The 13102-nt window shown below is 44.5% G+C and overlaps 1 protein-coding gene across 1 annotated transcript in view; it reads right to left on the reverse strand.

Annotated features, from left to right (window-relative positions):
• Positions 1-13102, reverse strand: part of GPR179 (G protein-coupled receptor 179) — a 60557-nt gene that overhangs the window by 15617 nt on the left and 31838 nt on the right. The window contains exon 2 of the mRNA XM_088474586.1: positions 2586-2694. Within this exon, the coding sequence (XP_088330712.1) occupies positions 2586-2694 (109 nt within the window). The remainder of the gene's footprint in view (positions 1-2585; positions 2695-13102) is intronic.

Here is a 13102-nt window from a genome sequence, read left to right on the forward strand (position 1 = left end):
TTTACAGTAGAGTGTTGTTTCCTAATAATACACAAATGTTTTCTAATGAATGCTGAAATGATGACACCATAACTCAGTGATAATAATCCATAACATACTGTTATACATATATTATTTACAAGACTTTATACATATATAAACATCAGTAGTGTATTATAATAATCTATGTTCTATAGCTATAGTAAAATGCCAAAGACTTACATTACAACTAGAGAACGACATGTTGCATAAGCAAGATCTATAATTTTCCAGCTAACATTAAATATATAGGGGGCTGATTCTGAGTTGAGCGTGAAGCAAATGAAGCAGGTAACTTTGCACCTGTGCAAAGTGCAAACCATGCTGTAATGCAGGGGTCTTCAACCCGTGGCTCGTGGAGCTCTGTTGGGTGGCCCGCCGACCGTGTCCAGCTGTTCCCCGCGGCCAGCCAACAGGCTCCATTTGCCAAGTGCCCGCTGAGATTTTGTTACCAGCGAGCGCCTGGCTCCCTACCTGCACCACACCGCCAGCCGGAGGCTGGAGCTCACTCCTGAGGTCCGGCTCCCGCTGTGTGTGCAGAGCACAGTTCAGACAGAACAGCAGTCGGCGGACTGGAGGCAGCAGACGCGGGAGCGGAGTTTAAGCTAAGTAGTCTTATTTTTTTTGTAAGCGGCTTCACTACTGGAGGCACTATGACAAGGGGGCATTGCTATTAGGGGCACTACTACCTAGGGGGCATTTCTATTAGAGTCACTAGTACTAGGGGCATTACTATTGGGGGCACTACTACTAAGTGGGCATTACTATTAGGGGCACTAATACTAGGAGGCATTTCTATTAGGGGCACTAATACTAGGGAGCATTTCTATTAGGGGCACTAGTACTGGGGGCACTAATACTGGGGCACCACTAATGGGGGCATTGCATAAGGGGCACCTCTCCTGGGGGCACTACATAAGCGGCACTGCCACTGCTGGGGACACTGCATAAGGGGCATTACCATTATGGGCTCTACATAATGGGCAGCCCTACTGGGGGCACTGAAGGTACTACATAAGAGGCATTACCACTGTGGCCACTGCCTAAGGGGCACTGCACATGGAGCACTACCACTACTGAGGGCATGGCTTAAGGGGAACCACTGCTAGGGAGCACTACATAAGGGGCATTACCACTACTGGGGGCACTGCATAAGGGGCACCACTACTGCTGTGGGCATGTGTAAGGGGCACTACTATTGTAGGCATTGTGTAAAAGGGGCACTGCTGTGTGTCATACATGAATAAGGGACCCGACTGGTGTAATGTGGGTGAATCAAGATTGTGCTACTGTGTGGCATATAGCTTAGTGGCCCTCGGGCTTCGTTGAATTTTTTAATGTGGCCTACACTGTGTAAAAGGTTAAAAACCCCTGCTGTAATGCATGGGGTGCAAATACATTTTACTTTTTTGCATGCAGGGTAAATACTGTCTGCTTTGTATGTAACCAGGGCCGGATTAAAGTCTGTGGGGGCCCCTGTATATATATTGTGTATTATTCAAGTAAAGTATCCACTGTAGTGGGGCCCCTTCATCAGTGCAGTCCCTTCTACCAGGGCTCTCAGCACTGGTGACAGAGCCAGCTGTGGGGCAGGTGGCTCTGTAGGAGGTGCTGGATGTGGTTGGAGAAAAGCTCTGGGCGTACCCCTGTTGCTGCTGATGGGAGTACCCCCTTTGGTAATGCTGCTGATGAAAGTAATAATGCTGGGAGTGCCCCCATTTGTGTTGATGCTGGGAGTAGCCCAGTTGGTGCTGATGTTGGGAGAATCCCCTCCTCGGACTCGCAGCAGACCTGCAAGAAGCAGCACAGCAGGCAGTCAGTCTTCGGGCTGGCAGGTACCTCCGCACTTTGGCTGGGTACAGTACCTGATGGGGACACTTCTTCTTGGCCCCACTGTGGCCCATCCGGAGTGGTTCCGGGGCGGGGGCTGCACGGACTCCACATCGAAGGTGAAGATCTCGGGGAGGCTGTTGCAGGGCAGCAGGTCGGGCAGCCCGTGCCGAGGAACAGTGAAAAGGAGCCTTGAGCGTCTTAGCTCTGCCTCACAGCCTCATCTCTGGACTCTGGTCAGTCTCGTAAGATGATGACATCGAATCTCGCAAGACTGTACTGTTACTGTCTAAAGTGAAGCTTCTCGGCGGCTGCTGTAACAGGGAAGGGAACAGCTCAGCCACCGAGAAGGAGACCGTGGACCAGAAACAGCTAAATGCTGTACTCCGGTCCTGGATAGTAAGTGCGGGGGACAGTGTTGGGGGCCCCCTATGTGAGGGGACAGCCACCCCTGCTGCCATGCCTATAATCCAGCCCTACATGTAACCCATAAATGCTGCACAGCTTTATTTTTACACTGCAATTTAGGTTTCAGGTTGGACACACCCCTCTCAAATCTAAATCTCTCTGCACATATTAAATCTCCACCACCTGCAGCGCAGCATGGTTTTACCAAGGTACCAAGTTACTTGTTTTGTTTTTTTGCTTTTCTCTCAACTCAGAATCAGCTTCACAGTATCTTGTGTCAAAAAGTATTCAATTCTACAACCCACCACCCAGCTATAGTTCCCCATTACCTGTGTACTGTTCTCATCACAGCTATGAGTATTTGCAAACCAGACAGGGTCTTGGGAGCATTGGTCTATCCCTAGACTCAGCAATCGCACGTCCAGGTGTAAGGTTCCCCTATTAAATGTAGAAAACAACTGGTATCATTTAAACTAGTGGTCCTCAAACTCCTGCATAGACCTTATCAGGAGCACAGTTTAATGTATAAGATTAGTTGAACCAGGGATATTAAATACACCCTTTTCTCGCCAGATGATATTCACAATATATGCTCTAATGATAAAGGATGCAGACATAAACAACATCGGCTTGTGGGGAGATGAAAACAAAGGGGAACTGACAAGTTAGGGCAGAAGAGAATGTACTGACTGGTTAGGATTTGATAAGAAGAGTATTCAGATACTTATGATATGGGGCACATACAGTACCAGTTGACTGATGATGATCAATACATGAATACATAAATACAATCATTGAATAATTGAATATGAAGATACTGATGAATGATGGACACGACATGACATGAAAATTCAGATGATTATGTTATTTTCTTAGATACAGCAATATAGCAAGAAATAACTACTGTGGCAAATGAAACCAGGATATAGAAAAACGGGATGTAGTTTATATCCCGACCGTCGGAATGCCGGCACTCAGAAAGCCTGTGCCGGAATCCCGACACCAGTCAGAATCCTGGCGTCAGCATCCCGATGGTAAGTATTGGGGTTAGGGGCTAAGTACTAGGGGGAGTGTTAGGGTTGGCTGCGGGAGGGGGGAGGTAAGGTTTGGGCTGTGGGGAGGGCGGGTTAGGTTTAGGGGTAGGGTTAGGATACTCACAGACAGGTGTCGGTGTCCTAACCCTGAGGCTAATTCAGCAGTGAGCGCAGATTCCTGACTATCGTGAATCTGTGCATGTGCAGGACCCATTCTACGAGTGTACAGAATAGATCCTGCTAACATGCACGCTAGCCCTTGAGTGCCTGATTTACAGGTAGAGGCATTTAAGGGGTGGTGCAGGGGGGGCCGGCGTTCCCGGAAACAGGCGTTTTCAGGGAGTACAAGTAATTATTTAAAAAAAGAAAAAGAGTATGTTCGAGTGCTAGTTTTTTTATAGTATATAATACACTCTGTCATTCCACTGAAGATAGACGATATAATATATGCACAAAACAGATAATTGCTTTCAATGAATAACATATGATGATCTTCCATTATAATGTTAAATTCTCCACTTGTATGGGGTAATCGATCCCCAGTAAATTACATGAAATTAATATCCAGATGCTTAAAGATGGTAATTCAAAGGGAGCTGTGTTTGCATATCATGTTACACGGATTTCCCTAAAGTCCACAAGCACACAGAGCTGTTAATGGCTGTAAGCAACAATGAAGCCGCGGCTTTGATCTCACCTGCCGTCCGGCAATGTCATTCCACACATCAACTGCGTCTGACTGTCTCTGTTTCACGGCAAGTGCCAGTGCCCGGCTGCAGCTCCCGGAGTACTCACATTGGTCCACATGTGGGTCTGTTCACGTCCAGCAGCTAGCCCCTGTCTCAGCTGATATCCCATGTATGCAAAAGGGGAAACAGTTTCAACAGCAAATGTTCCAATATGGGTGAACACCCCAAATTATACCAAATCCACTTGGTGGTAAAGCAGGTAAATCCTCTAACGTGTTTTGTTCCAACCTAGGAACTTTATCAAAGATTGTTTTTGCTGGGTCTGAAGAGACCTCTTATACCTGGCTTGTAAATTGTTTCTGTGTTTATTGGTCCCATTGATTTTTACACAGGTGTATTCATTCCTATCCAGGTGAATAATATTTTACAAGCTGTTCGGCATTCAAACATTTACAATTGCGATGTCAAAAATTGCCCAAGATATTCTGGATTATTATACATAACCAATTAATAAACATAAATATAAAGTCTTCATCTCTACTATAATAGAAGATCTCTATTCAATACATTTTAATCCTTTAAAAAAATCAAATCTAATAAAATAGAACCATAATGCGACTAGTACCTAAGACCATTAGCTTGCTAAACCGTCTCTCTACCTCTACCCCATACTCCAGGTTATTACTATCACTGTGTATCATGGAGCTAGGAGTAATCTAATTTATAAATATAAACACATTGTTTTCACAAGATTTAACTTCTCTTAAGAAACGGAACTATTAACCATTAGTTTTAAAATACATCTCTTAATCTCCATACCATAGTGTTAACATTGCCCCTATTTTTATATGAATTCTATATGTAATCTATAATAGTTACTAGCTCTACAACCAATAACAATTCTTATAATGGAGCAATGCTATATATATGTAAAAGAAAAATATATATGTATTGGGAAAAAAAACAAGGAACTCTTAGCAAAGAGGTGAATTAATAATACATATCACATGCTTCTCAAACTGATGTATTTACACTCAGGAAAATTATTCAAAGTCGATGTTCTCATTGAGCCCCTGTGGAAACAAGGTGCTCAATTTGAACATCCATAGAGCTTCACATGAGCAGAGTGATTTGTGTCGGTCCCACCCCTGGATGTAGACCCCACATGTTGAACATCGACCATGCTTAACCCCTCTGGGTCACAATTATGGGATCTAGAAAAGTGGGCTGAGACACTGTGTCTAAGGAACCCTTTAATACATTGGACCTATGTTCACGAAATCTATTTTTCAATAGACGTGATGTCCTACCTACATACTGCAGGCCACATGGCCACTGCAGTATGTATATGCAGTATGCTGTGTCGCAATTTATAAATTCTTTAATCTGTAATTTTTTGCCTGTTACTGACGACACAATTTCTTTAGCTTTGTTACTGATGTATCCACATCTAAGGCATCTATTTTTGCCACATTTATAAAATAATAAACATCCTTTTATGGGGTTTCCTGACCATTCTTCCTTTGTACATTCACTATTTTCTTTTCTTTTTTCAGCATACTAGGTACTACTATGTTTTTGATATTTCAATAATCAATAATCATATGCTTCAACTGAAGAGCTATTTCTCCTAAGCCTACTGAATTGGCTATAGGGTACATTGGTCAACCAGGGCCTATAGTGTCCACTAGAAAAGTGTAGAAAATTGTTGGTATCAACCTTTTTTCTATAGTTACAGGTAACAATTTCTGTACCCTTCGATGAAAGTGTTAAATCCAAAAAATGAACTGTGTCGTGATCAAAAACATGTGTAAACTTTAAATTAAACTCATTACAATTAAGAAACTAAACAAAATGTTGTGCTTCAAGTGCATCCCCATTCCAAATAAGTAAATCATCTATATATCGGCCATAGTACACTAGGTTCGCAACGAATGGTCCGTCCCATATGTATTGTTGATCGACCACTCCCATGTTTCTGCGAACCTAGTGCCCATGGCCGATCCCATCACCTGTAAATAAAAGTGCTCCTCAAACATAAAATAATTGTGCTTTAAACACGGCTCCCTTTGAATTATCATCTTTAAGCGTCTGGATATTCATTTCATGTAATTTACTGGTGATCGATTACCCCATACAAGCGGAGAATTTAACATTATAACGGAAGATCATCATATGTTATTCATTGAAAGCAATTATCTGTTTTGTCCACATATTATATCTTCTATCTTCAGTGGAAAGACAGGTGAAAATTGAGAGGCCAGGTGAACATCAACATTCACTCGATATAAAGAGGACAATATCCTTACAAATTTATAAAAATTAATTTGGTTACTATGAGTGATTATTATACAACTAGCCCAGTTTTATATAGTTTTTAGGATTGATTAATATAAATGTGTTTATAGATATATGCTATGGTTTTATAAATACAACCGGTTGTTTCTATTTTATAGATTGTATTGAATACACATATATATATATTTTATGTATTAGAAAATAAAACAACATTTGTTGTGTACTATATAAGTATTTTTTATTTCACATATCAGACTTCACGATATCAATACCAATAGCGCAAATTATCCTAAAATAACAGGTTTCTGGGAGTGGTCAGCTCAGAAAATGTGTGTCCTACACCTCCTGCTGCATTTGCATGATTGCAAGGATCGCATTGCAATGCTGCCTGCGTACATACATCATATATCTATAGCCTGCGTGCATACATCATATATCTATAGCCTGCGTGCATACATCATATATCTATAGCCTGCGTGCATACATCATATATCTATAGCCTGCATGCATACATCGTATATCTATAGCCTGCGTGCATACATCACATACCTATAGCCTGCGTGCAGCTTTGCAGTTGCGATCCTTGCTGTATCAGGCCCCCTGTCGGGATGCCGGCGTCAGGATTCTGACCACCGGGATCCCGTACCCAACCCAGAAAAACATCCTGGATATGACACAGGTCTAGACTTTACAAGTTATATAAAGGTAATGAAGGCGAGTGTATGCTATAAAGATACTGTTAGGTAAGGATCAAATATGAACAAATTGAAAGATCAATAAAGGGTTTGAAGATATTGTTGGTAATTATTTAATGGAAAAGGGCAGGATATGGAGGTCCTGATAGGTAAAGATATGATGATAGTGATGAATAAGGACAGAATATAAATATACATGTTTCATGTCATTTTATGTAATTTGGTTGGATTATGACCCCCTCGATGTAGAACTATGCAAAATATTTTGGTGCTTTAGAAATAAACTATAATAATACTGGATGATCCATGTGTGATATGAAGATATTGATGGCTAAGCAAGATCTGTATAAGATGCTAGGATATAGGTAAAACATACAGGTAACAAAATCTAATAGACAATTTAGTTTTCACAACTACTGCTCTAATACTTGTAATATAGCATTTTAAACGATACGTATTGGGAATCAAATCCCGATAGCGGAAGCCCAGCAGGGCTGAAGATCCCGACAGCTAAAAAGGTAAGTATAACTAACCCTATTCTCCCCCCCTAACCCTCCTTTAGAGGTGCCTAACCCTAACCTCCACCCCTAGTGTCTAACCCCCCCTGTGCCTAAACCTAACCCCCCCTTTCCAGCAGCCTAATTCTAAGTCTCCCAGGGGGGTGCCTAACCCTAGCCCCCCCCTTCCCCTAACCTAATCCTTCCCCCCCTTCGATCGGTATGCCGGGCGTCGGGCTCCCGATGTAGGTCTAATGAAAGGTGTCGGGATTTCGATGCCTGTCATTATACCTTGCCGGGCTTTCACAGTCGGGAAGCCGGTGGTTGGCATTGCGACCGTCGGTTTCCTGACTGCATCCCATGTAGGAATCATGGTCGCCATTGTGACCGTTGGCTTGCATTTCGTGTATTTGGAATTACAGTAGGGTGGGGCTATCACTGTTTTGTAGCCAGACTACAGAGGTTCTAGGTGGGCTATATGATACAGATTATCCAGTTACACAGCAAGGTTGACCTGAGGTCAGCAGGATGTGTGAGTGTAGAAAGTGAACATATGTGAAGTTATATGTGGGGACTGCCGCTTCCGGTAACCATGCCTGTTTCTGGAGCTTTGTTGCCACCACAGCAAAACTCCTTATAATGGGCGACACCTGGCATCCAGACTACATTCCCTTAAAAATTAAAAGATGCAGAATGTACTATGTACTTTAATTTTTCACAATAAAATGGTATTTAAAAAAAAAAGAGTGGTCGGCCTACTGGAATCATTAAAGCAATGCATTATATAATTTCCTGAAGATCACCTTACCTGACCTTCTAGATATGCGTGATAGTTGTGCTGACCTGGTGGTGGAAAGAGCTCATTGACAATCAGGGTGATAGACCATGGGTGGTAATTTTACGGTGTCTCTAATTTGTACATAAAGAAGCCCTTTGGACAGCATCCACAAGACATCGCAACCTGGTTTGGGCAGGAGCTACATTTTTAGTCTTCCAAGACTATGCTGTGGTGGTAACCCGTGCCTGGATGCAATTTTACTAAGTTTGTTCAGGATGGTCGTAAATTTGCCTTTATCTATCCCACCAGACTGTGACTCTTTAATGGGATGTAGTTTGAATCCCGACTGTTGGGATGGAGGGCGCCGGCATCTTGACAGTAAGTAGTGGGGTTAGGCACTATCGGGAGGATTAGGGTTAGGCACTAGGGGTGAGGGTTAGGTTTAGGCTTCGGGGGGGGGAGAGGTTAGGTATAGGCACTAGGGGAGAGTTAGGTTTAGGCTGCTGGGGGGTTAGGTTTAGGCACTGGGGGGGAAGGTTAGGTTTAGGCTGAGGGGGAGGGGGAGGGGAGGGTTAGGTTTAGACTGCAGGGAGAGAGGGTTAGGGATAATGGTAAGGGTAGGGTTAGGAGACTTACCCACAGGTGTCGGTATCCTAACCCTGTCAGGATTCTGACCGCCGGTACCATGAGCATCGGCATCTCGTACCCAACCCAGAAAAACATCCTGGATATGACACAGGTCTAGATTTTACAGTTTATATAAAGGTAATAAAGGCGAGTGTATAGCGCTTTAATGTTCACGCTTCTGTGTATGTGTGTGCCTGTCAGGAACACCGACATTAGGTCCTGACGGAGAGATCAGCCAGCAGCATTACTTACCTCTGCACTCTGATTCGTGGGCCTGGGCAGCCGCTGGACTTCTTCGCGGCAACGCTCCAGCCGGAGGACGCAGACCCCTCCTCCATGCTGACTGGCGTCCCTACAGCTGTATGATGTCTTCCTCCAAACTTGCCCACAGAGTCTCCAGTTCATGGACACGGCCATCTTGTTGTAGCCAGAGTCTACCTGTGTTTCCTGTCAGCTGGGACTCAATCACCAATCAGCAACAGGCACTGCATATAAAAACACTTCCTGGATGATCATTCAGTGCCTGTACAATGTTTTCTCAAGTCCTAGTATTTGGCTCCTGATATCATTTGATCTTGGACATCCTGTTATCCTCGTGTCCTGCTTCGTGTCGTAAGACGCCACTTTTCAATACAAAGCCTGCAGCACCTAAAGACGCCACTTTGGATACAAAGCCTGCAGCACCTAAAGACGTCACTTTGGATACAAAGCCCACAGCACCTAACAATGCCACTTTGGGTACAAAATCTGCAGCACCCATTGATGCACATCTGCGTACTTTGGTCCTCATTCAGAGCCACTCACAAAAAGCGAGCACTCGCTCTGAATGAGGGCGGCCGCTTTTTTTTTTTAAAGTCGGCCTCCTGGCCGCTTGGTAAGCTGTGAGCGACCACCCACAGCTTTAGCGAGCGGCCAGGTGATGGTCGCGATAGTCTTGCCCATCGGGGCTTGCGACGAGACCCTTGTGGTAGGGTCTTGTCTTCCACAAGCCCCAGTGAGCTTTCGGCTCTAATAGAGCCGGAAGCTCACTACTGACATCACTCGTGATGTTAGTAGGGCCGCCCCCAAATGGCAGGCGTTCCTTTGGGAATGCCTCCGTTTGGCCAGCCACCCCCCTCCCCGCCTACAAAACGGGGCGAGCTGTCGGTCAACATCGACAGCCACCCCATTTGTAGCGAGCCCCAGAGCGAGAGAATTTCTCTCTCGCTCCGGGGCGTGCGCACGCGCAGTGAGCACGTGGCGCGTTCACAGTGCCCCACCATCGACCCGCTTGCGAGCGGGTCTGAATGAGGGCCTTTGTCCATATCACCGTGACACATCTCAGTGTACTATATCTGGAGTTCGATGCAACATTGTGTACACAAGACTCACTCTCATCGCAAGCCTATGACGACACAGTATAGCCGGATTTACCTCTACACCTTTGACGCAGGATTCCTGTCTCATCTTATTGGGTGAACCCCGGTGATTCGGACTCAGGATTCCTGCCTCTGTCTATTGAGGATAACTCAGCATCTAGTGTCCTGCTTGTGGAGTTCATACACTAATACCAGTCGTCCCACTCCTATTACGCTGCTGCATTCTTGTCACAGGTTCATGTTCTGGACTTTTGTTCTGGTTCTACCCATCATTCCCAGTTCTCTGCTGTTTGTTCAATAAAACCTTGTGTTCTTTCAAAAGCTACTAAGATTCAAATCTTAATTCTCCTATGAGGAAAAGCTATCTACAACCTCCTCAGTTCTTGCTACCACGGTCTCAGCCCGCAGAGTCTGATTCATCTCAGGAGGCCAACTTTCCTAGAGTCGTGACAGTGCCCCTCCCTTTCTTCCCCTTATGTTCCCATTGCTCTGAGTATTGCTTCAGAGTAATTTTATTTTCCTTCCTATTTTTCTTGCTTCTGTGCCATAGGCAGTCCTATGTTTTGTATGCTGCTGTCCATGTGATGTGGCCTGCTGTATCCCCCTTCCCTCTCCTCTTATGGCGTCCTTGAAGTTGTGCTCCTAGAATATTGGAGATATTAACTCCTGCATTTAACATAAAAAAAAGTCTGCACCTATCTCCATAAATTTAAAATAGATCTATCCTTATTACCCGAGACACACATTTTGAAGGCAGAAATGGCTAAACTTAATATGTTCTAAATAAAGGTTATTGCTTCAGCCACTTATAAATCTAAAGCTCGAGAAGTTGTCATACTACTTAATAATCACTTACCCCATACTATTAATTCATTTATTTCATATCCTGCTGGCTGATTAGTTATTGTTGATATCACTATCTATCATGCTTGCCTACTCTCCCGGGACTGTCGGAAGCCTCCCGAAAATCGGGTGCCGCTCCCGACACCCCGCAAGAGGAGGCATGTCTCCCACATCGTCCGCCGCACCCCGCAACCCCCCGCAACCGCATGTAGAAGTGGGCGGTTTGGGTGGCGATGACGCGATTCATGCTAAATCGCGTCATCGTAACCCCGCCCCCTGCTTTGTAATGCCGGTAATATCGGCATTATAAAGCGAGGGGCGGGGCTGCGATGACGCAAATGCACGGAAATGCCCCAGCTCCGCCCATTACAGCCGCCCGCACCCTCCCTGCTGGACCGACCTGGCAGCCCCCTCCCGGAAGGGGCTGCCAGAAAGTTGGCATGTATGCTATCCATACTGCCAAATATACTGTATATAATATCTGTGGGCCTGATTCATTACGAATGCAATAGCGATTACGCATGCAGTTCAGCTGCGATATTATGCTAATCCATTGCAATCTCTATGCCACCGCAGCACTACATAAGGACGCCCACTTTACCTTACATACATCCATAATGTTTAGCAAAGACTGCAAATACATTGGTACAATCGAGTACCATCACAGCCTAACGCACACTTGGACAAGGTCTGACCTTACTCTGGAATTGATAACTTTATCGCATGCTATGTATCCTCAGGCTGCGTATGGCATTGCTGTGGCTAATTTATGCACGCCCCTCCAATGGCGTTGAAACGCACTGGCACGCCTGCGTTTTGCCGACCGCCCCCGTCACCACCCAGAAACGGCACTTCCTGTCAATCACTCTGTGATGGGTCTGCGTAGTCACTGCCATCCAGTGACTACCAGTCCCGATCGATGTGGGTGTTCGCGCACATGCACTGCGATGCATGCGCAAAATGCAATAATTGGCCGACTTCGTGCATATTAGTAACTGCGATCCTTCCTGAACCAGGGCCTATGTTCCTAAGGTATATAATAAGCAATTTTCCATAAGTTGCTTGCTAAATTGTGCTCCCCGTCACACTGCTTTGATTGTTGGAGGAGATTGTAAGTTAATTACTTCAACTGTCCTAGTTAGACAAGGTATAAGTAAGCGGAAACAGGTTCCACCCCATGTTAGTATCCCTTTTTTTGCACGACTGTTGGGACTAACAGTTTATGGAGTGTGCACCACTATTCAGATCAGACCAATTGCCACTTCTCTGTGAAGTTTTCATCCAAACCCATCTAGTGGAAGGCCCAAAACATGGTCCTGGCTCATAAGTTTGTAAGAATCGAAATGGGGATGCCATTAGTGGAAAAGGTAGTTTTCACCTGGACCCAGAAGGCTTGAACTATAGAACAGTCCCATTGTAAATGCTAGAAGGTCCCTTGGTCTGCCTGACACTTAAGGCATAGATCAGATTGACGACCTTCAAATTGCACCAATCTAATAGGGGTCAAATAAGTTATGTGCACTATAAATAATTGTATTTGTTGAAATCTAACAATAGCAGTTGCTGTATGGGGGCTGTTTACTGCTGCCTTCCACTCCTCCTCACTGAAGGCACGCACCATGGACTCCCAACTAGATTGCAAAGAAGGTAAGGCGGAATCATTATGAGAGGATGAATATAAGCACAATATACATTTTCAATGGTGAATGAAAAAGAGAAGGGGATTCATGTTTAAACTGGGTATTCAGGGCATGCAGGAGCTGCAAAAATCTAAAATGTAGATGAAGACTATATTCATCTGACATTTGAGTAATTGACTTGAACACATTAGCAAGATATAGCTGCTTCATTGTGACAATGCCCCTGCCGCACCAGACTATTCTTGTGGTAAGTGTGTATAATTCATATACCTGACAGGAATGCCACAGGCAAGTATCCAGGTCAATATCTGCAAATTGTAAATATGTATGCACGTTCTGCCAGTTTCTAACCGCCTGTATAAGTAAAAGGGGATATGTCCGGGAGAC

The sequence above is a fragment of the Taudactylus pleione genome, unplaced genomic scaffold (genome assembly GCF_031769625.1).
Source record: "Taudactylus pleione unplaced genomic scaffold, aTauple2 ptg000155l, whole genome shotgun sequence".
Lineage (NCBI taxonomy): Eukaryota > Metazoa > Chordata > Amphibia > Anura > Myobatrachidae > Taudactylus > Taudactylus pleione.